Source organism: Emys orbicularis, chromosome 9, assembly GCF_028017835.1.
Source record: "Emys orbicularis isolate rEmyOrb1 chromosome 9, rEmyOrb1.hap1, whole genome shotgun sequence".
Taxonomy (NCBI): domain Eukaryota; kingdom Metazoa; phylum Chordata; order Testudines; family Emydidae; genus Emys; species Emys orbicularis.
The window spans coordinates 74,624,672-74,645,526 of NC_088691.1; the positions used below are offsets into that span (position 1 = coordinate 74,624,672).

At 47.2% G+C, this 20,855-nt stretch overlaps 1 protein-coding gene across 1 annotated transcript in view; it reads right to left on the reverse strand.

The window, feature by feature from the left end:
- PCOLCE2 (procollagen C-endopeptidase enhancer 2) overlaps nt 1-20,115 on the reverse strand; it is a 48,470-nt gene extending 28,355 nt beyond the window's left edge. Inside the window, exons 1-2 of the mRNA XM_065411036.1 lie at nt 20,033-20,115; nt 17,826-17,934 (exon numbers count right to left, since the gene is read on the reverse strand). Coding sequence (XP_065267108.1) covers nt 17,826-17,934; nt 20,033-20,115 — 192 coding nt within the window. The remainder of the gene's footprint in view (nt 1-17,825; nt 17,935-20,032) is intronic.
- Between the last annotated feature and the right edge of the window lie 740 nt (nt 20,116-20,855).

The window sequence follows — 20,855 nt, forward strand, 5'->3', positions numbered from 1 at the left end:
GGGTAGGCCAATCTGTGGGCCATGCCCATGTGGAGGATTTCCTCCCGCTGGCCAATCTCAATCCTCACTCAGGCTGTGGGGTAAGGGCGGATGTCCCCATGTACACACTGTAGGTGTATCTGTTCCCCTGAGAGTCTAAGGTCAGGAACCAGCCCCTCCCACAAGAGGGTCTGACTGCATCCCGAGTCCACAAGGGCATTCGTGGAGGTCCCTTCGACCCGCACAGGGACCACTAACTTTCCCGGCCCCCTTTTCCGGGCTCTTTGGCCGGCAACCCAGACTTGTCTATAGTTGCAATCCTTTAACGGGCATTCCTGCTGAAAATGTCCCTCTTGTCCACACTCCCAGCAGCGATTTCGGCCTTCTGAAGGTCCAGGGCCCACCCTTGGCGGGCTTCGCCCCCCCTTGTGGGAGCCAATCCCTTCGAATCGGAGTCTGAGTGGCCCTGTGCCAGGATTTGGGGCTGGGAGGCTTAGTGGGTGTGGAGCGGGTGTTGGGCGGAGGTTCCCGAGCCTCCGCTCCCCGAGGGCTTCCCTTGCCTGGCCCGTCCCTCCGGCTCGGATTTCCGGATCCCCGCGGAAGTGCCTCGGCTCCCTCGGCCGCCAAGTAGTCTTCCATCAGGCTCACGGCCACTGACAAGGTCACTGGTCGGTGGCGTTGCACCCATGCTTTTCCTCCTGCCGGGAGGATCTGGGTGAACTGTTCAAGCGCCACCATCTCCGCCACCTAGGGCCCGGTCAAGCCTTCTGGGTCCAACCATCTCCAACAGAGATCCCGTATCCGTTGGTCCACGGCCCGAGGTCGAGCCCCAAGGGGGTACTGTTCTTTACAGAGGTGCTGGTGGTACGTCTCTGGGCTAATGCCGGTCTGGTCTAAAATGGCCGCTTTCACCCGGGGGTACTCCAAGGCCTCCCAGGGATCAAGGTTGCGGTAGGCAGTCTGCGCCTGTCCCAGTGCTCTGGGGGCCACCGAGCAGCAGTGGCAACCCGCTCGAACGTGACCAGGAATGCCTCGGGGTCGTCACCTGGTCCCATCTTAGTGAGGCGAATTGGTAGCCCCACTGAAGCCTCTCCAGATCCTGCTCCAGTGGGTGCGGGGGCTGGGGCTCCCGGCGGGCGCAGTAGAGTTGCCACTTGTTGGACTAGGCGTTCCTGTTGCAATTGTTACTGGGCAGCCAACTCTCAAAGGAGCTGCTGCTGTTGTTCTTGGTGCTGGGTCATCTGCAACTGCTGCTGGCTGGCCATCTGCTGCATCATGTGAGCCTGTTGTCGCTGTTGGGCCGCTTGCTCTTGCTGATTCTCCAGCATCCACTTTAGAAACTTCTCTATATCCATCTTGGATGGCGGTGGGGCTCCCGTCATCTAGATTCCCTCCAATGGACCTTTCAGCAGGTCCCGGGCGTTGCCCACATTCTTCACCACACGTAACGGTCCACGCCCCTAGGGTCAGGGCAGCGTGGCCCATCGGTAACAGTCTATAAAGCAGCCCTTCAGTGCAGGGCAGCGTAGCCTAGCAGCCAGAATCTATATAGCCGCCCTTTGATGCAGGGCAGCGGGGCCGAACAGCCGGAGTCTATAAAGCAGCCCTTTGGCGCAGGGCAGCGTAGCCTAGTGGCCAGAGTCTGTAGTGCCACCCTTCAGTGCAGGGCAGTGTGGCCTAGTGGCCAGAGTCTATAGAGCCGCCCTTTGATGCAGAGCAGCGGGGCCTAACGGCCGGAGTCTATAAAGCAGCCCTTTGGCACAGGGTGGCGTGGCCTAGCGGCCAGAGTCTATAGCGTTGGGGCGCCCCTTATCCCTCGACCCAGGGCCCTAACAGTGGCGTAGCGGCTTGCCACTGGCTCAGCGGGGGGGTCCTACCGAAACACACTGAGTTTCCCCAGGGGGGAGGTACCACTCCGTCACCCTCCCTGGGTCACTTCCTACCAGAGTCTGTGTTGGGATTTCCCATGAGATGTCGGGTCCTCTGTGTTCAGCAGGGCCAGTCGTCTCCAAGGGTTCCTCCAGTTGCCGGGGTGCAGGCAGGCCGTGGACGGCTTCGATTCCCGGTCCCAGGGGCTGTGGCTGGCCCTCCACAGGAGCTTCCCAGGCAGGTCCTTCCCCTGCAGACTCCAGCCCAGAATGAGCTGGGCTCCCTCCCTTTATACTACTAGAGCACTTGGAGCATGCCCAGTCTTGCCAGGGGGCGGGACTTCTGCTGTCAATAACATGGGCTTAACCCTGACTGGACTAGTGCGGGGTAAGCAGACCCCATCACACAGACACAGGGAAACTTTTTAAAAATACTCAAAGTGATCTCAATTCAAAACTCAGTACACTTATCCACAAAGAAAAAACATATATATATTTTTGGAACCCAAGAAGTTTACCATCTAAATTTGAGACATGGCATGAGTGGTGGTGATGAATGGTAGGAATTGTATGTGCAATAATGTTATATAGTTATGCAGGTTAGGCATGTACATGTGTGTTAAGGCTTTGGGTTTTGTAAGAGCTATGGAAAAATAAGTTGTGAGTATTTTTGAATCACTTCATTGTGGACACTGTGAAAGGGGTGAATTCTCGACAGGGCCGGCTCCAGGCACCAGCTTGCCTGATTCTCGAGAGATTCAACCGGGGGAGGGGGAATGGTTGCTCAAACAAAAGAGCATTCCATGTGCTCAGGAGTTCTAAACTTGAAAGGTGTTGGGGCCTGAGCCTGCAAGCTCTGACGGGGCACCTGTTTAACAAAGACCATGTAACAGTTTGGGACAGAAAGCGAAGAATATCCTGTTCATTTGAAAACCTGAAAAGGGAACATAGATAGGCAGAATGTAATTACTGGGACTCTATTCATGGACTAGTACAGTGGGTAACCAATTAAAAAAACATTACCAGCCATTACTGCACTATGTTGCCTGAGATGCCACCATTATTTCCTGTTTTAAATATTTAACACACAACCAAAGTATGACTAGTAAAGCTCATACATGAGACACTATAAACCAAAAAAAAAAAAAAAAAGTTCCTGAAACTTCTCCATACACCTCTACCCCAATATAATGCGACCCGATATAACACGAATTCGGATATAACGCGGTAAAGCATTCCGGTGGATCAAAGCAAGTTCGATATAACGCGGTTTCACGTATAACGCGGTAAGATTTTTTGGCTCCCGAGGACAGCGTTATATCGAGGTATATTTATGTGACTATTTTTAAAATCCAGACTTTTATTAGCAAAAACAAGTGATATAGACTATAATGAGCCTGAGAGACTGAAGTCTTTTCTTTAGCCATGGAACAGGCTAGTACAGGCAGCAGTAGTGCCAATGTTTCCCAACTCTGATTAAGGGGTGAGAGGATATACTTCCTGTAAGTCCATTCAGTCCTTGGAATCTCTGCTGGTTCTGCCAGAAAAGACAACAGTTTTGATTCTTGTTTTTGTGGTATGACCACCTGTTCACTGCAAACTGTACAAAGAGTACCAATTTCCAAAAACTGATTTCAAAGCGATCTGATGATAACATTAACCTGGGTTGGAGCTGAATCAGTGACCCAAAGGTATAAGATTAAATATTCTGTTACCACTCCCCTTAAAACCTTACCTACTGTAAAGTAGCATTATTGGTCACTGTCATAATATTAAAGTATACCATACAATAAAAAAGCTAATATATTTAGATAGTATACAACCAAGAATTGTGAAACATAAAATAGAGGAAAAAATATTTATTTTGTTTCTAGGATGTTTGTCTTCTCTGAGAACAGAAAAGAGGAATATTGCAGAGAAAACTGAGGTGGATAAATTACAGCCTGCCATTTTAAACCTTTAAATTTACTTAGAAGTTATCTCCCTTAATCCCTGTTCACATTTTTCTTGCAAAAATGATGTTCACTACTGTTAGCATCCACATCAAAAACCAGGCAAACTCATCCAAAGTACAATAGCTATGTTTTAGAAAAATGTTAAGCAAGTCACCAGGTCAAACTAATGTGCTTCTGAAATAACCAGGCTTTAGTGGGTAGTGAGGGGAAGAAATCCACAGGTCTGCTTAATCAGTTTGAAGCAAACAAGCACACACACACTGTAAACCACTTTGTATAAGCTGTCTGACCTCTAGAACCACTGCCACTTTATTGAAAATACTGTAACTGGAGAACTAGAGAAGTTTTCAACAGCAACAAATAAGTTAATTAGAAATATAACCAGCAAAACATGTTCTCTGGAAACTTACAGAAAAAGGACAGCACAGGCAGGACATTTAGGAAAGCTCTAGTGATAAGAATAACAACTTTTCCTTGTTAATACAAATTAGCTTGTCAACTGTATTACACTCAAAGGTAAACTATAATAAAATTAGTTGACGGAACATTGTCAAAACTTGGGCTGCTGAGACTAGTGGCACTGAAACTGGAAGAACAGCATTTATGCCACTTCATGCTGTTCTTCTGACCTACTGCCTTTAAAGTTAAACAATAAACATACTAAATGTTTTAAAATCAGTAAGTGAATACAGTAGGTCTTTAAGTAAATGTATTTAAAGCTTACAGTTTCTTTAATAACCAGCTTATCCTGTAGCATCATATTTTGATTCTAATAGTTTAAATATGTACTGTCTTTACACTGATTTAATATATATTTTGATTAAGGTCTTGGAAAGTAAGGTCTTGAGGTCTTACCTGCAAAGTAAACATAACTCTTAAAACGTCACTAAAAGTGAGTGGCTGAAACTACAGCCAAAAGTCATTGCACTTTTGGCTAGACAGCATCCTGACTAGTTTTGATACTAAAGTTAAGATGGGGGGTAGGGAGGAGGGAGTATGGTGAAAGGCAAGCTTCCATACCACAACATAGGATGCAGCATCAAAGGGCACTGTCCATTCATTACATGAGAATTCTCTGGGGAGGATGGGGAGGGGAGGGAGAGTTTTAGAATACTGTATGATTAGTGTTCAGATGTTTTATCAAATACTTGTTCAGCTGCAAACATTATGCTGAAATGTCATTAAGGGTGTATTTTAAAGCCTCAAATGCAAACAAATTAAGAGCTGTGGATGAAAGTCTAGATTGGCACATCAACTTTAAATTGTACTATTGTGCACAAAAAGAGTACAGGCAAACCACCACTACTGTATTTAAGACTGGAAGTTCAGCCTTGGCTTTTATCAGTTGCTGAGTAATTCATGACTTTTCTTTGTATACGTATATTTAAAGAACAAAAGACCCTATAATACAAGCTTATAAAACTTCCTACATAGGACCTAATACTATACAATAGACTTCTGTCCTGAGTAAGCCCTATGTAGCTGGCAATTCCCTAGCCCACAGCAAGCCAAGATAACCAGGAGAAAGTTTGCCTCCTGCAGAAGCCCCAAAACAATATCTAACAAAACTCTGTAGTACCAAGTTGTGGCGTTGCCTGGCTGGGTTAGTGCTCATGCAGATAAATTCTCTGCAGAAATTCGGGCAGATCCTCAGAAGGTATAAATTGTCATAGCTCCATTGAAGTTAATGGAATGATGGCAATTTACACCATCTGGTGGATAGGGCACCCATAGGGGCAGATCCTCAATCTCAGGTTGGGAAATCTAAATTCCTACAGCTCTAGAACTCTTGGTAACCTCTTGGCACTGCCACAGGGAAGGGGGTGACACACGGGTCTGGCCTGGCTTAAACAAATGAACTGTGCGTTGTGGTGCATCAGAGATTAGAACCTTTAACAAAGCAACAAGTGGAATAAGTGGAAGTTTTGAAAGAGAAAGACCAAAGACCTTTGTTTTAAATCAGTCTCCTAAATAAGTTGAATTTCTATCATTTTAATTTTAGTGACTTTGGGGGAGATTTTCAAAAGCATAAATGACAGGCATCTAATTGCCATTAGTGCCTTTAAAAATCTGCCCATTTATTTTTATCTTGAAAACAGAAATGTAGCTGACTTTTTCCAGCAGATGGAAATATAGTCTATAGGGACTACAGAGTGTTTGATTCTAAACATATATATGTAGTTTAGAGCATAAATTTAACTTATCCACACCTATAGAAGCCCAGAAAGTGTAATGTTTCCAGCATATGCATCTCTCCAGCTCATATTAACTCCTTGACTGGTCTGAATAACTCAGAGGCACTAAAATGAGGGTTGAAGGGGAAGAGGATGCAGGGTACATTTCACATTCTTGATGCACTTCTGTTTTGTAACAGCTACTAATTCTCTCAGAATTTCCTTCTTTTTGCCTTTCTGACACACAGTAAAGTAAGGTTATTTTTATGGAGGAAGGACTAAGGCACAGGACTGGGAATCAGGACAACCAGGTATTATGACTCTACAAACTCTGTGACCTTGGACAAGTCAATTAACATCAAAATTTGAAACTTTTGGCCTTAAAATTAAACAGATAAATAGAACCATCCTGATTATCAGAGGTGCAAAGCATTTGGTAAGTAAAATAATGTAAGTTCTTTGGGGTAGGAACTGCTAATATCTGTGTATTTGTATTGTGCCTAGAACAAAAGGGTCTCAACTTGGTTGGCCTTTAGGGGCGACAATATGTCTTAATCATTTTAGTAGTGGCAGCATTGGTAGTGTGCCCATAGATAAGTTTACCTACACTTTCCAATATAAGCTCAAGTTTTCAGTCACTTACAACTCTGCCAAAGTTTAACCATATGGACCAAAGTTTTCCTTGATCTCTTTTCGGAGTTGTTTTTGAAAATTTCATCAAAAACAGTTGTTTCAGAGAATGGGTTTAAGGAAATTAGTCAATGTTTGTGGGTTTTGCCCCCAATCATTTCTTTGAGGAGATCTAGCCCCTTCCAGGGTTTAGACTAGGAACTTTAAATTTGGCAGGTGGATGGTCCTGGAGCCAGAGAGGTGCCTTTTGCCCTCCCTGTGAAAATCCACTCAGACTTGGCTAAATTATAAACCACAGAAAATCCCTATTTCAGCATGTTTAGTAGGAGGTGTTAGAGACTTGCTGCTAGAATTTTAGAACATTTCTTCTGTTCTGAGCATGGTCCCAGCTCCCAATAAGCTCTGGACAGGACACTGGCAAAGCAGAAGTATTCTGCAGGCCAAGGTACACCAAGCAGGAATCAAGGATTTGTCTGTACAAAAGCTTAGTTCTCAGCAAGCTGGGGTGTAAATCTATGCCACACTAGCCTGCTGTGCCCCATGCGGACCCTGCTGCTGTGCACTAAAAGTTCCGTAGTGCACTTTGAAATGGGAGTAGTTGCACATCAGCAAGGTTCACATGGACACATGGGGCGCAGCAGGCTAGTGCGGGGTAAATTTACATACCAGCTTGCAGTGAACTAAGTGTTCATATAGACAAGCCCCAAGAGGAGACCATGAGTTCTAATCTCAGCTTTCCCACTTACTTCTGTGAATAATTCTGTGCACTTCGCAGCCCTTGTTGAGCAAGGCCTCATACCCAATACCTTGGGAAGCAGGCAAATATTGACCTATTGTATAGATGGGGGTAACTGAGTGGTTGCACAAAACTGCTTCTGGCAGAGTTAGGGATAGAAACCAAGCTTCTCATATGACAGACCTACATCCACTAAGGCCTGGTCTACACTATGAGTTTAATTCGAATTTAGCAGCGTTAAATCGAATTAACCCTGCATCCGTCCACACAACGAAGCCATTTATTTCGAAATAAAGGACTCTTAAAATCGATTTCTGTACTCCTCCCCGACGAGCGGAGTAGCGCCGAAATCGATATTGTCATTTCGAATTAGAGTTAGTGTGGCTGCAATTGGCGCTGAGCTTTTCACGTTTGGCTAGCAGGGATCTTCCCTGATACCAGCCACACGGTGGGGGGAGGGATAAAGCGATCATCCCAGAGAATTGGATGGCGGGGGGGTTAGTTTGTTTTCTGCTGCTGAAGGTTAACAGGAAAACCACAGCACTCAACGGGCTTTGCTTGGTATGTGGGAAAGGAGGGCGCAGAAGCCGAAAGACAATGGCTTACCATGGCCGCATGCAAGCCGAATTCTGTTGCCCGGACCTGCGTCTGTGATCTCTAACACCAAAGCCACAGGCACTCAATATTAAGATGCAAAATGCGACCTTGTACTGAAATCACATGTGCTATGTAATGTGAATAGTGTTAGTTCACCGTGAAAGAGTATAAGCATTGTTCTGTAAAATGTATCTTTTTAAAAACTTCTTTCCTTTTTTCCATCCCTCCAGCAGCTGCAAATTTTTCAAGCCTCCCTCCTCCGTCCCGAAGGCTATCTCAGATAAGGCGGCGGAGAAAGAGGACGCGAGACGAGATGTTCTCGGAAATAATGGAATGCACCCGCAGTGAAAGAGCTCATTTGAATGAGTGGAAGGACACGGTATCTAAGTACAGGAAAGATGCCAGTGAATGTGAAGTCATGAGGGACGCTCGAGATGAGAGGTGGCAGGCTGCAACGCTGGGGCTGCTGCGTGATCAAATGGACATGCTCCGGCGTCTGGTGGAGCTTCAGGAACGGCAGCAGGATCACAGAGTGCCGCTGCAGCCGCTGTATAACCTCCCTCCCCCCTCACCATGTTCCATAGCCTCCTCACCCAGACGTGTAAGAACGTGGGGGGGGAGGCTCCGTGCACCCGCCCAGTCCCCCCCAGTGGACAGCCCAACCAAAAGGCTGTCATTATATTGAATTTTTTCAGTGGCCTTTTACTTCCCTCCTATCCTCCTCCCAAACCCCACCCGGGCTACCTTGTCGGTTCTCTCCCTATGTTTATAATCAATTAATAAAGAATACATGATTTTTAAATGATAGTGACTTTATGTCCTTTAAAAGCAAGCTGTGATTTAAGGGGGGAGGGTGGTTTGCTTACAGGGAATGAGTCAATCAAGGGGGCGAGTTTTCAACAAACAGAACTTTCACACCGTAGCTTGGCCAGTCATGAAACTGGTTTTCAAAGCTTCTCTGATGCGCAGCGCTTCCTGGTGTGATCTTCTAATCGCCCTGGTGTCTGGCTGCGCATAATCAGCAGCCAGGCGATTTGCCTCAGCCTCCCACCCCACCATAAAGGTCTCCCTCTTACTCTCACAGAGATTGTGGAGCACACAGCAAGCAGCAATAACAATGGGGATATTGGTTTGGCTGAGGTCTGACCAAGTCAGTAACGAGCGCCAGCAACCTTTTAAACGTCCAAATGCACATTCTACCACCATTCTGCACTTGCTCAGCCTGTAGTTGAACAGCTCCTGACTCCTAGCCAGGCTGCCTGTGTATGGCTTCATGAGCCATGGCATTAAGGGGTAGGCTGGGTCCCCAAGGATAACTATAGGCATTTCAACATCCCCAACGGTTATTTTCTGATCCGGGAAGTAAGTCCCTTGCTGCAGCCGTTTAAACAGAGTAGTGTTCCTGAAGACGCGAGCGTCATGAACCCTTCCCGGCCAGCCCACGTTGATGTTGGTGAAACGTCCCTTGTGATCCACAAGTGCTTGCAGCACCATTGAAAAGTACCCCTTGCAGTTTATGTACTGGGTACCCTCATGCTCCAGTGCCAAGATAGGGATATGGGTTCCATCTATCGCCCCACCACAGTTAGGGAATCCCATTGCAGCAAAGCCATCCACTATGACCTGCACATTTCCCAGAGTCACTACCTTTCGTAGCAGCAGCTCAGCGATTGCTTTGGCTACTTGCATCACAGCAGCCCCCACAGTAGATTTGCCCACTCCAAACTGATTCCCGACTGACCGGTAGCTGTCTGGCGTTGCAAGCTTCCACAGGGCTGTCGCCACTCGCTTCTCAACTGTGAGGGCTGCTCTCATCTTGGTATTCTGGCGCTTCAGGGCAGGGGAAAGCAAGTCACAAAGTTCCATGAAAGTGCCCTTACGCATGCGAAAGTTTCGCAGCCACTGGGAATCGTCCCACACCTGCAACACTATGCGGTCCCACCAGTCTGTGCTTGTTTCCCGGGCCCAGAATCGGCATTCCACGGCTATAACCTGCCCCATTAACAGCATGATCTCCAAAGCGCCGGGGCCCGTGGTTTGATAGAATTCCACGTCCATGTCCTCATCACTCTCGCCGCCGCGCTGCCATAGCCTACTCCTCGCCGCCTGGTTTTGCAGGTTCTAGTTCAGCATAAACTGCATGATAACACGCGAGGTGTTTACAATGTTCATGACTGCTGTCTTGAGCTGAGCGGGCTCCATGCTTGCCGTGGTATGGCATCTGCACTGTTCACCCAGGAAAAAGGCGTGAAACGGTTGTCTGCCATTGCTTCCCTGGAGAGAGGGGGAGGATGTACCCAGAACCACCCGCGACAATGTTTTTGGCCCCATCAGGCATTGGGATCTCAACCCAGAATTCCAATGGGCGGAGGAGACTGCGGGAACTATGGGATAGCTATCCACAGTGCAACGCTCCGGAAATCGACGCTAGCCCCGGTACATGGACGCACACCGCCGAATTAATGTGCTTAGTGTGGCCGCATACATTCGACTTTATACGATCTGTTTCCAAAATTCGAATTCTGTAAATTCGGATTAATCCCGTAGAGTAGACATACCCTAAGTCACACTGCCTCTCGGGAAAAAATGTACCAAGTCTTTGTGCTTGGCCAAGCTGTTTGTGACCATTAAAGCACACTCCTCTACAGATCCAGGATTACTGATTCCCCATCTTTCTCTGCTATCTAGTAAGTAGCTGTGTAAGAGATTGGGAAAGAGTTACTTCCCCCTCTAGTGCTGGTTCACCAAGAATAACAGTCTGCTATTGGTACCACTCACTCTTTTAGCACAAGTGAGAGAAGTTTGTGCAGGTCATGAGTAGGGTTGCCAGGCGTCCAGTTTTCGACCAGAATGCCCGGTAGAAAAGGGACCCTAGCTGCTCCAGTCGGCACCGCTGACCAGGCCATTAAAAGTCCGGTTGGCAGTGGAGCGCGAGCCCAGGGATAAGGCAGGCTCCCTGCCTGCCCTAGCTCTGCATGGCTCCTGGAAGCAAACGCAGGTCCTTGCGGCCCCTAGGCACATGGGTGGTCAGGGAGGCTCCGCGCACTGCCCCCGCCCTGAGTGCCAGGTCCACCGCTCCCATTGGCCGGGAATTGCAACCAATGGGAGCTGTGGGGGCAGCGCCTGCAGGCACAAGGGCAGCGCATGGAGCCTCCCTGGCCACCCATGCGCCTAGGGGCCGCAGGGATCTTGCGGACTCTTCCTGGGAGCCGCACCCCCCACACACCCCAACCCCCTGCCCTGGTCCTGAGCCCCCTCCTGCACCCCAAACCCCTGCCCCAGCCTGGAGTCCCTCCCGCACCCAAACTCCCTCCCGGAGCCCACCCCCCACCCCCAACACCCTGCCCCAGCCCTGAGCCCCCTCCTGCACCCCAAGCCCCTCATCCCTGGCCCCACCCCAGAGCCTGCACCCCCAGCTGGAGTCCGCACCCCCTCCCGCACTCCAAACCCCTTGGCCCAGGTCCAGAGCCCCCTCCTGCACCCCAAACCCCTCATTTCTGGCCCCACCTGGAACCCGCACCCCCAGCCCAGAGCCCATACCCCTCCCTGCACCCCAAAACCCCGCCCCAGCCCAGAGCCCTATCCCGCACCCTAAACCCCTCATCCCCGGCCCTAACCCAGAGGCTGCACCCCCAGCCAGAGCCCACACTCCAAACTCCTGCCCCAGCCCGGTGAAAGTGAGTGAGGGTGGGGGAGAGCGAGCAATGGAGGGGGGGGGAATGGAGCAAGCGGGGGCGGGGCCTCAGGAAAGGGGCGGGGCAGGGTTGTTTGGTTTTGTGCGATTAGAAAGTTGGCAACCCTAGTCATGAGCTGTTAATGACCCATGAACAGGGTCAATATGCTTCCACATGACTGAATCTTTCTTTCTTTTATTTATAGACGTTTGCAAAGTGAAGCTCTCAAATGTTAGGAAATGCTGGCCTCCTGGGCTATATGCATTATGATAGTATACAATCACATAATTAAAGACTATTTGTTCTATGTGATTCCCTGCCTCATTCAGTGCACAGGATGGACAATGAATGAGGCAGAAGAATCCAAAAGGAGAGAATGTTCTCTCTAAGGCACTGGACCAGAATCAGGAGAGCTGGATTTTGTTCCTGGCTCTGTCACAGTCTAAGGCTTTGTCTTCACTACCCGCCGATCCGGCGGGTAGCAATCGGTTTATCGGGGATCGACTTACCGCGTCTGGTGAAGACGCGGTAAAATCGATCCCTGATCGCTCTGCAGTCGACTCCGGAAATCCACCTCGGCAGGAGGCGGCAGCGGAGGCGGCGGCAGCGGTCGACTTTCCCGCGTCCTCACCGCTAGGTAAGCCGACCTAAAATACGCAACTTCAGCTACGGTATTCACGTAGCTGAAGTTGCGTATCTTAGGTCGGACCCCCGCTGTAGTGTAGACCTAGCCTAAGCAATAATGAGACTCTCTTTATACATATATGCAAAGGAGCAGAAAAAAAAGTTGCACAGGCAATCTTAATACGGGCATTGTCCCTTAACTTTTCAACCTTAGCTTTCTTTTAACTTGTTTTTTTGTATGTAATATATATATATAATTTTAAAAGAGTTTGGGAAACTAGTAAAAACTAGGCATTTCTTACGAGAAATCTTGGGTCATCTTAAGGAATTAGTCAATATTTTATTATTTTAATAAAATAATTTTACCAGGTTAAACCTGCTGCTAAGCCATTTGGAAAACAAATCTACAGCATGGTGCCTAACTGAAATACAAACTGTGGAGCAACAGATGCATTTTAAGAATACCCAGCAGCTCAGTTCTACAACTGGTCCAGCAGCAGAACTCACAGCATCTGACTCTTTTGAAAACAGTATCTCATTCTTTGTTCTCCACTATAATAACCCCATCTTAAAAGCTTGAAAATTAATGTATATTCAAACCTGCCAATGTTTCTTACACCATTTTCCAAACATCACTTTCTTCCCTGTCTTTCTAATGGAGCAAAAGCCAACATGACTCAGTTTTGTTTACTTTGGACTAGACTGAGCCTTTGGGTTTGGTCGTTGGTCCTAAGTCTGGGGCAGCAAAAAAACTGCAACTCCTCAGAACAAGCTCTGGGCAGGGCTTGTAGCTCAGTCACTATTTCTCCCCTGTTTCTCCCTTACCATGTCATGTCTACCTCATTCATGGGGCAGCTCACGCCTATTGCTCCTGGGAAACTCTGCTAGCTGATGTATTTGGTGGGACAGGGCACACAGCCATGGCTCCTCCCACTTCCCATCTTCTTGCTCGCAGAGGGAAGCACTGGGTGTGCAATTGTTGCTTTTCACTCCTGTGCACCCAGAACTGAAATCCAGGCAGCTTACTCCCCGCAGGACCACGCAATCTCATCCTGTCCTGTTTGTACACCAGAAATTACCACACAAGCACCAACAGTCCAACTTCCACTCCTCTGTTCCCATATTGTTCCAGCACAGAGAAGAGGCCAGAGAGGAAGCAATGCAGCAGTGCATATTTGGAAGGATAATTTCACAACCATATAAACTAGATGCTTTCGAGAGCTAAAGTCTAGAGAAACTGACTTCAGCGCCTCTGCTCATGAGGGCAAGTTTCCAATTCCACTGATCAGTGGATTTTTCAGACCCTGCTTATTTTAGAAAACTTGTTCTGCAGTCCAGCTACTGAACCTATAAAAACATCACCTTGTATGACTGTGACAGTCTTGAGTATTATTTTTACACATTGAGCATGCTGGATTTTATAAGAACTGCATGGTTTGCCAAAAAGACACAGGACAGCAGTACAACTTCTCAGACTATTCAACATAATTATTTGGGGTGATGGCCAAGAAAGGATTATACAATATTAAAAGCATATGTACGTGATACAGTGAGTGACACTATGCAAGTTACTACAGGAGAGGAAACAAGAGTAAAGATGATTTCTTAGCAGCAGCAACCAAAGGCTTCTGAGTAGTCTCCCAAAGCTGCAATACAAGCGCTAGCACGTGCTGCACACTTCTTATAGCTCTCAGAATAGAGCAGTTGTTTCTGTTAACCAGCATCTTTAAATAACAGAAACTTAATTGGGCTTGTGTCTCTTCTAGCTTTAGCAAAGTAACTCTGAAAGACTTCAGCAGATACAATAATAATAAAATACTTATCTCTTATGTCAAGTATCAGAGGGGTAGCCGTGTTAGTCTGGATCTGTAAAAAGCAACAGAGAGTCCTGTGGCACCTTTAAGACTAACAGATGTATTGGAGCATAAGCTTTCGTGGGTGAATGCCCACTTCGTCAGATGCATATTTCTTATGTAGCACTCTTCATCAGTAGCTCTCAAAGAGCTTTACAAAAGAAGGTGAGTATCATTATCCCCAATTTACAGATGTGAAAACTGAGGCACAGGGGTGAAGTAACTTGCCCAAGGTCACCCAGCATACCAGTGCCATAGCCAGGAATAAAACTCAGGTCTCCTGAATTACAATCCACTGCTCTATCTGCTAGGTCACATTGTCTCACTTTATATTATATTACCTATTTAATGTTTTATAAAGGAATTTTACTTCCAAATTGCTTGCCCTACCTCAATTAACTTTGGATTTCTCGTAAAGAAGATGGCATTCTCTGGTTGAGAAAACAACACTTCCATGCCTCTGATAACCCACACGGAAAGCAAAACAATAGCTGTTCCAGTTTTGCAGACTTGAGCCAGATTCTCCTGCAAGGTCCACATTGCTACCATGGACTGGCAAAAGGTGCTCTAGTATCAGATACTAGTTGAGGAGGCCTTTACATGGTAACTAAGGAGATGTCTTTGCTACACCTTGGGCTCTTAGTTGGGTATTACCTCCACCTCCCTCCCAGCCACACATACAACTTTCTTACCAGAGTTTGGTGGTATTTAAACCTGGGCTAGCTGGCCTGACTGGACTTGAGTGCCACTTTCACTTGGGCTGGTAATCCGCCCACTTTCCAGTGAGGATGCAGGCTAAATCATTGAAGTGTGGATAGTCCTCCAATGCCTTCCTACAATTCCCTGCTGCAAGCCCAATTCACTGTGAAAGAATCAGTGTCTCAGCTTATTGCAGCACAAAGACCCATTGGATGTGTCCCCAGAAGTTCTAGCAACACACATGTGGGGGGAAAAGAACAGGAGTACTTGTGGCACCTTAGGCTAGGTCTACACCCGTCGACTCCGCCAGCCCTCTGTGGAGAAAGAAGTGGTTCAGACTATTAGAACCACTATTTAGAAAAGCTGGACGAGAACAAGTCCATGGGGCTGGATGCACTGCATTTGAGGGTGCTAAAGGAGTTGGTTGATGTGATTGCAGAGCCATTGGCCATTATCTTTGAAAACTCATGGCAAGTGGGGGAGGTCCCGGATGACTGGATAAAGGCTAATGTAGTGCCCATCTTTGAAGGAGGAGGATCTGGGGAACTACAGGCCAGTCAGCCTCACCTCAGTCCCTGGGAAAATCATGGAGCAGGTCCTCAAGGAATCAATTTTGAAGCACTTTGAGGAGAGGAAAATGATCAGGAACAGTCAGCATGGATTCACCAAGGGCAAGTCATGCCTGACTAACCTAATTGCTTTCTATGATGAGATAACTGGCTCTGTAGATGAGGGGAAAGCAGTGGACGTGTTATTCCTTGACATTAGCAAAGTTTTTGATACGGTCTCCCACAGTATTCTTGCCAGCAAGTTAAAGAAGTATGGGCTGGAAGAATGGACTATAAGGTGGATAGAAAACTAGCTAGATCACCGGGTTCAACGGGTACTGATCAATGGCTCCATGTCTAGTTGGCAGCCGGTATCAAGTGGAGTGGGGCTCCTGGGGCCGGTTTTGTTCAATATCTTCATTAATGATCTGGAGGATGGCGTGGACTGCACCTTCAGCAAGTTTGCAGATGACACTAAACTGGGAGGAGTGGTAGATACGCTGGAGGGTAGGGATAGGATACAGAGGAACCTAGATAAATTATAGGATTGGGCCAAAAGAAATCTGATGAGATTCAGCAAGGACAAGTGCAAAGTCCTGCACTTAGGACGGAAGAATCCCATGCACTGCTACAGACTAGGGACCGAGTGGCTAGGCACCAGTTCTGATTAGGGGGCTGGAGGGGGCTGGAGCACATGACTTATGAGGAGAGGCTGAGGTAACTGGGATTATTTAGTCTGCAGAAGAGAAGAATGAGTGGGGATTTGATAGCTGCTTTCAACAACCTGAAAGGGGGTTCCAAAGAGGATGGATCTAGACTGTTCTCAGTGGTAGCAGATGACAGAACAAGGAGTAATGGTCTCAAGTTGCAGTTGGGGAGGTTTAGGTTGGATATTAGGAAAAACTTTTTCACTAGGAGGGTGGTGAAGCACTGGAATGGGTTACCTAGGGAGGTGGTGGAATCTCCTTCCTTAGAGGTTTTTAAGGCCTGGCTTGACAAGGCCCTGGCTGGGATGATTTAATTGGGGATTGGTTCTGCTTTGAGCAGGGTGTTGGACTAGATGACCTCCCGAGGTTCCTTCCAACCCTGATATTCTATGATTCAATGTGGTTGCTCACATCCAGGCTAAACTAATCAGGATGCTCAGAAGCAGTTGCTGATCGCTCAAATGAACTCTGCAATGAAAACTTACCATAGGGACACTCCTTAAATAAAATCAGTTCTGGGTTTTTTTTCTGACTTAGTTATAAGGAATAGAACTGCCCACAGGACTCTTCAGTGTGTACTTCCTAGCAATCATTTGTAATCTAAGTCTTTTATAAGAACTTTACTTTTGTCATTTTTCAATAATATCATCTTCTTCAATATGATATTTCAAATTTATGAAGAACTGATTTCAAAATTATTTCATGGTACCAACTGCTATTGAAAATCAGCTTTGTTGTTGCTACTCTTGTCTCACAGTCTTATATTACTTCAAATGGAGTTTTTGCCAGCCAATCAGATTTCAGGATAGCTAACCAGTAATCACTAGTAAATGTTAAAAAAGCAATTGAGTCTCTTCAGACAGCGAGAAACAAGTTTATAAATAAAAATGGAGCATACTTCAGATTGTTCTTTTCTAGAAGAAGTTGGGCACTGATTAAAGTCAGCACAAAAAGCTGTTCTCCACCCTAATCCAAATGCAGCATAATAAAAAGATTAAATCTACATCATTTGTTTGCTCTGACAGTAATTTAAAAACAACTGTCACAAGATCATGGTCTCCTTTTTGCAACAGTGTCTCTAGAGCAGCAAGGCTGTATTATTCTGTGATGTCCTATTTCACTACCACTATCCATTCTCTTTTATATATTCTTTAGTGGCAACTTCAAAAGAGAATTTTCAGAGCACTCATTTCCCTCCTTGACCGGAGCCCATATACTAGTCCTGACCCCAGAGAAACTCTCCACTGATGTTAATGGGAGTTGTGCATGTAGCCAGAGGGCAGTGTGTGGCTTTAAGTATCTCTTTGGTAGCATAATTTGTCATCATCATACCTGTGGAAAAGTAAAAGGAGCTTAGTTAAAGCCTCTTTATGAAGTCCTTGGTTTATAACATGTCCAGCACTGAAGGGATATTCAGTTTAATAGTGTTTGCTCACTTATTAGCATCATTCATGGATATAATGTGGCTGCTCTGCAAACTCATTTCAGTGTCAAGTATCCTATAACGTACATATCTCTTACTATGTTTTTTAATTTGGGGTATATATTTAAGTTGAGCCTCTATTATGGTGTCTTTAAAAAGTTTCCATGCAGCTTGCTGGGATTTCACTTTTGGCACTGTACCTAATGTAACCCTAAAAAATGTTCCAGACAGCTGAAAGATGTAAGCCCAAAAACTCATTATCAGAGGCATCTGTCACCTAATATAAAATGTTGGCATTATAAAATAGGTAGCTCTTCATTCTTTTCAGAAGTGTTTTTGTGATATTAGAAAGTCTTACTGTGATTTTCCAAGTACATTTGCTGTTTGGAGGGTAAACTCCAGGGAATCCTTCACTCCCAATAAACCCTGACTCTCCAGACAGAATTCCTCCACATGTAAAAGCAGGCCTGGGAATAAAAAAAATACTGCTTAGTTTAGAAATATATGCCATCAACACTTTCTATAATACTGAAGATGGAAAGACTATTAACCTGTGTAATGGGGATGTCAGCTAAAATGTTAATACAAAAATGTACAGCAACTTTAAATAAATGATTGAATAACATTAGCAGATATTTAAATTGTAGTATGGTACAACTTTTAATGCACAAACTGAGGTGTGGCTAGAATGGACAGCTCAGCCCTTAAAATTTTTAGATATAGTGCTGCATGCTGTTATACTTGCACAGTTTGTTCAAGCTTCGCCCTGTTCATAGTAAACAAAATAGGAGGGGGAAATACCATAACAAATTTATATTTCTATAAAAAGCACACTTTTCCAGCAGATAAGTCATTAGAGAATGTAAAGTTAGGTTCCCCCGCCCCACCCCATTATTCTCACTCTATTAAAATGTCAATTTATCACAGAATTCTAAAGCAAGCCATCTCATAGATTTTTTTTTCTATACTGAGAATACCAGGACCCATAATTATCCATCAATGCAACTCCTGTTTGCATCACAGCATCTATTTGGAGCTGCACTGGTGGGAATTATAGATCCCTGGTTCAGCAAAGCATGCTTAATGTAAGCTCATCCTTCATGCTCAAGTACTTTGCCATGGTTGTAAAAAACTCTTTGAGATCACTGAAAAGGTGATATGTAGCAATGCAAAATCAGTATTAAAAGACAAGAATGTGGCAAACAGCCAAGGTGGTGGGCGTTGTTTTTCTTCCCGTGAATCCAGTGCTGGCAAGTTTATTCATCCAAGAAATTATATAACAGGATGTTTGTTTTTAATTTCAATATCCCCCAAAATAAAAATAAAAAAACAATCCCTTTGAAAGTATAACCAGAAACTTTTTTTCCCCTTCAAATTAAATACAAGAAACTGAGGTGGTTGGGCTTTTTTTGTACATGCCAAGAAATGCTAGCATGTGTTACAAGAAAAGGGTAGTGTTTCTGTGCTCCTTGTTTCTCTTTCATTAGAGGAAAGTAGAACAGAGGAGACCCTGACTACTCTTCACACTTTGTAATTTGCACAAATAATGCTGATCTTAATGCCCCACTCCTCAGCAAGCATTTAACAGCAAGCTGCTGGGGTGATGTCTCATCAAGATTTTATTATATATACTGCACAATATTTACTGGTATAGGTCAAGTGTTAGTTAACTTGACCACTGTAATTAGATTCTACTCAAGGCTTTGATCCTGCAGTCAGAACTGCCTGCACAGATCCTGGTGCCAGGAGGGGTATAAATGAAAAAAAAAAATCTTGTGATGCAGTATCCCTGCTTTTTCCTGTTCTTGTCGAGTCACTTGTTAATTTGCAACGTTCAATTGTTGCAATGGGCCTTTCAGTCATTCGTGTGAATTCCAGACGTTTTACTCTCGCTTGTTAATAGCAGAATGGGTTGATTTAGATGGGAATTCGTTAAGGTTAGTGCCCTGGATTCTTGCCCTTTTGACTCTTCCCTCTGGCACAGGCTCATCCCCTCCCGATGTAACACATGCCAAAGAGCCTCGGATCCCATCTTTCCCCCAGCCAGGAGTGGGGGCCAGGGGCTCCTTCTCTGACTGACACCTCTGTCCTCCTGCCTCAGAGTCACCCTGGACATAGCCAGCGAGCCCAGCCGCCCCCACCCACCGTTCTGAGGAGAACAAGATGTTCCTTCCCCTTCTAGGCAAAGAAGGGGCTGCAGCTCACCCACCCCTACCGCGGCACCAGGCGAGGCGCCTGCCTCTCCCTGCCCCAGCGCGGCCGCCGCAGCCGGACGGGGCGCAGCAGAGAGGCTGGCTGGGGAGGCGCCAACAGGGGCAAAGGCGCGGGGCGGTGCCTCGGCGCCCCCTCGTGCTCTTGCCTAGGTGCCTCGAGCGCCTGCAAGGCTCGGACCCGGAGGTGCGAGAGCCGCAGGCGACACGACGAGGCGGCTGTAAGGGCGGGCAGGAGTCTGAGGGGTCGGGAGGCAGCGGCAGGGGGCAGAGCTCAGCGTGGCCCAAGTTGCAAAGCAGCGGCTGGAGGGGGCGCCCCCACGAGCCCGGCGGCACTGGCCCGACGAGCCGTTACCTCTGTTGCGGCGGCTGCTGGCGGGAGAGCTGAGCGGCGGCCAGCAGGAGCCCCAGGCCCCAGGAGCACGCGGCTGGCCTCATCGCGGGCGCCCCGGCTCGCCTGTGCGGAGCGGCGGCTCTTGTGTGGGGGGCTTTTAAAGGCAGGTTGCAGGCTCGGCAGCCTCTCCGCGCGGTCCCCCTGGAGGAGTTTCCCTGGCATCGCGCCGCTCCGCGTGAATATCCCGGTTGTTCTTCCAGGCGAGGGGAGGAGGGAAGAGGCTTCCCCAGCCCAGAGCTCGCACCCCCCCCCCTTCGCCCCGTGCTTGGAAAACTTCCCTCGCAGCCCGGGGGCAGGAGTCTGCTGCCCAGAGACTCGGGCAGGACCATGGCGCTCAGAGCCCCTGCAGCCCGGGCTGCGTCTGCCCCCTGGCGCGTGTCTTGGGCTGACAGCGGCGGTCGGCGGCGGGCTGGGGGAGGGAGGTTACTGTGGGGTGGCAAGAGCGAAGATCACCACAGACTAGGGTGACCAGATGTCCCGATTATATAGGGACAGTCCCGATATTTGGGGCTTTTTTATATATAGGCTCCTATTACCCCCTAACCCCGTCCTGATTTTTCACACTTGCTGTCTGGTCACCCTACCACAGACCCCTGCCTGGGCCAAGTGTGAAGCCCCGTCCAGGCAACACAAAGCACAGAGCCACTGCTCAAGCGGCTGTAAACATCCAGCTCGGTGGGGAGTGTTTGTTTAACCGCTAGTCCAGTTCCTTGGGCTTTTTTATTAGTAGCAGCGAAACTGTAACTTTGTGATTCCTCCTTTTCCTCAGGAGCGGTCCTGACAG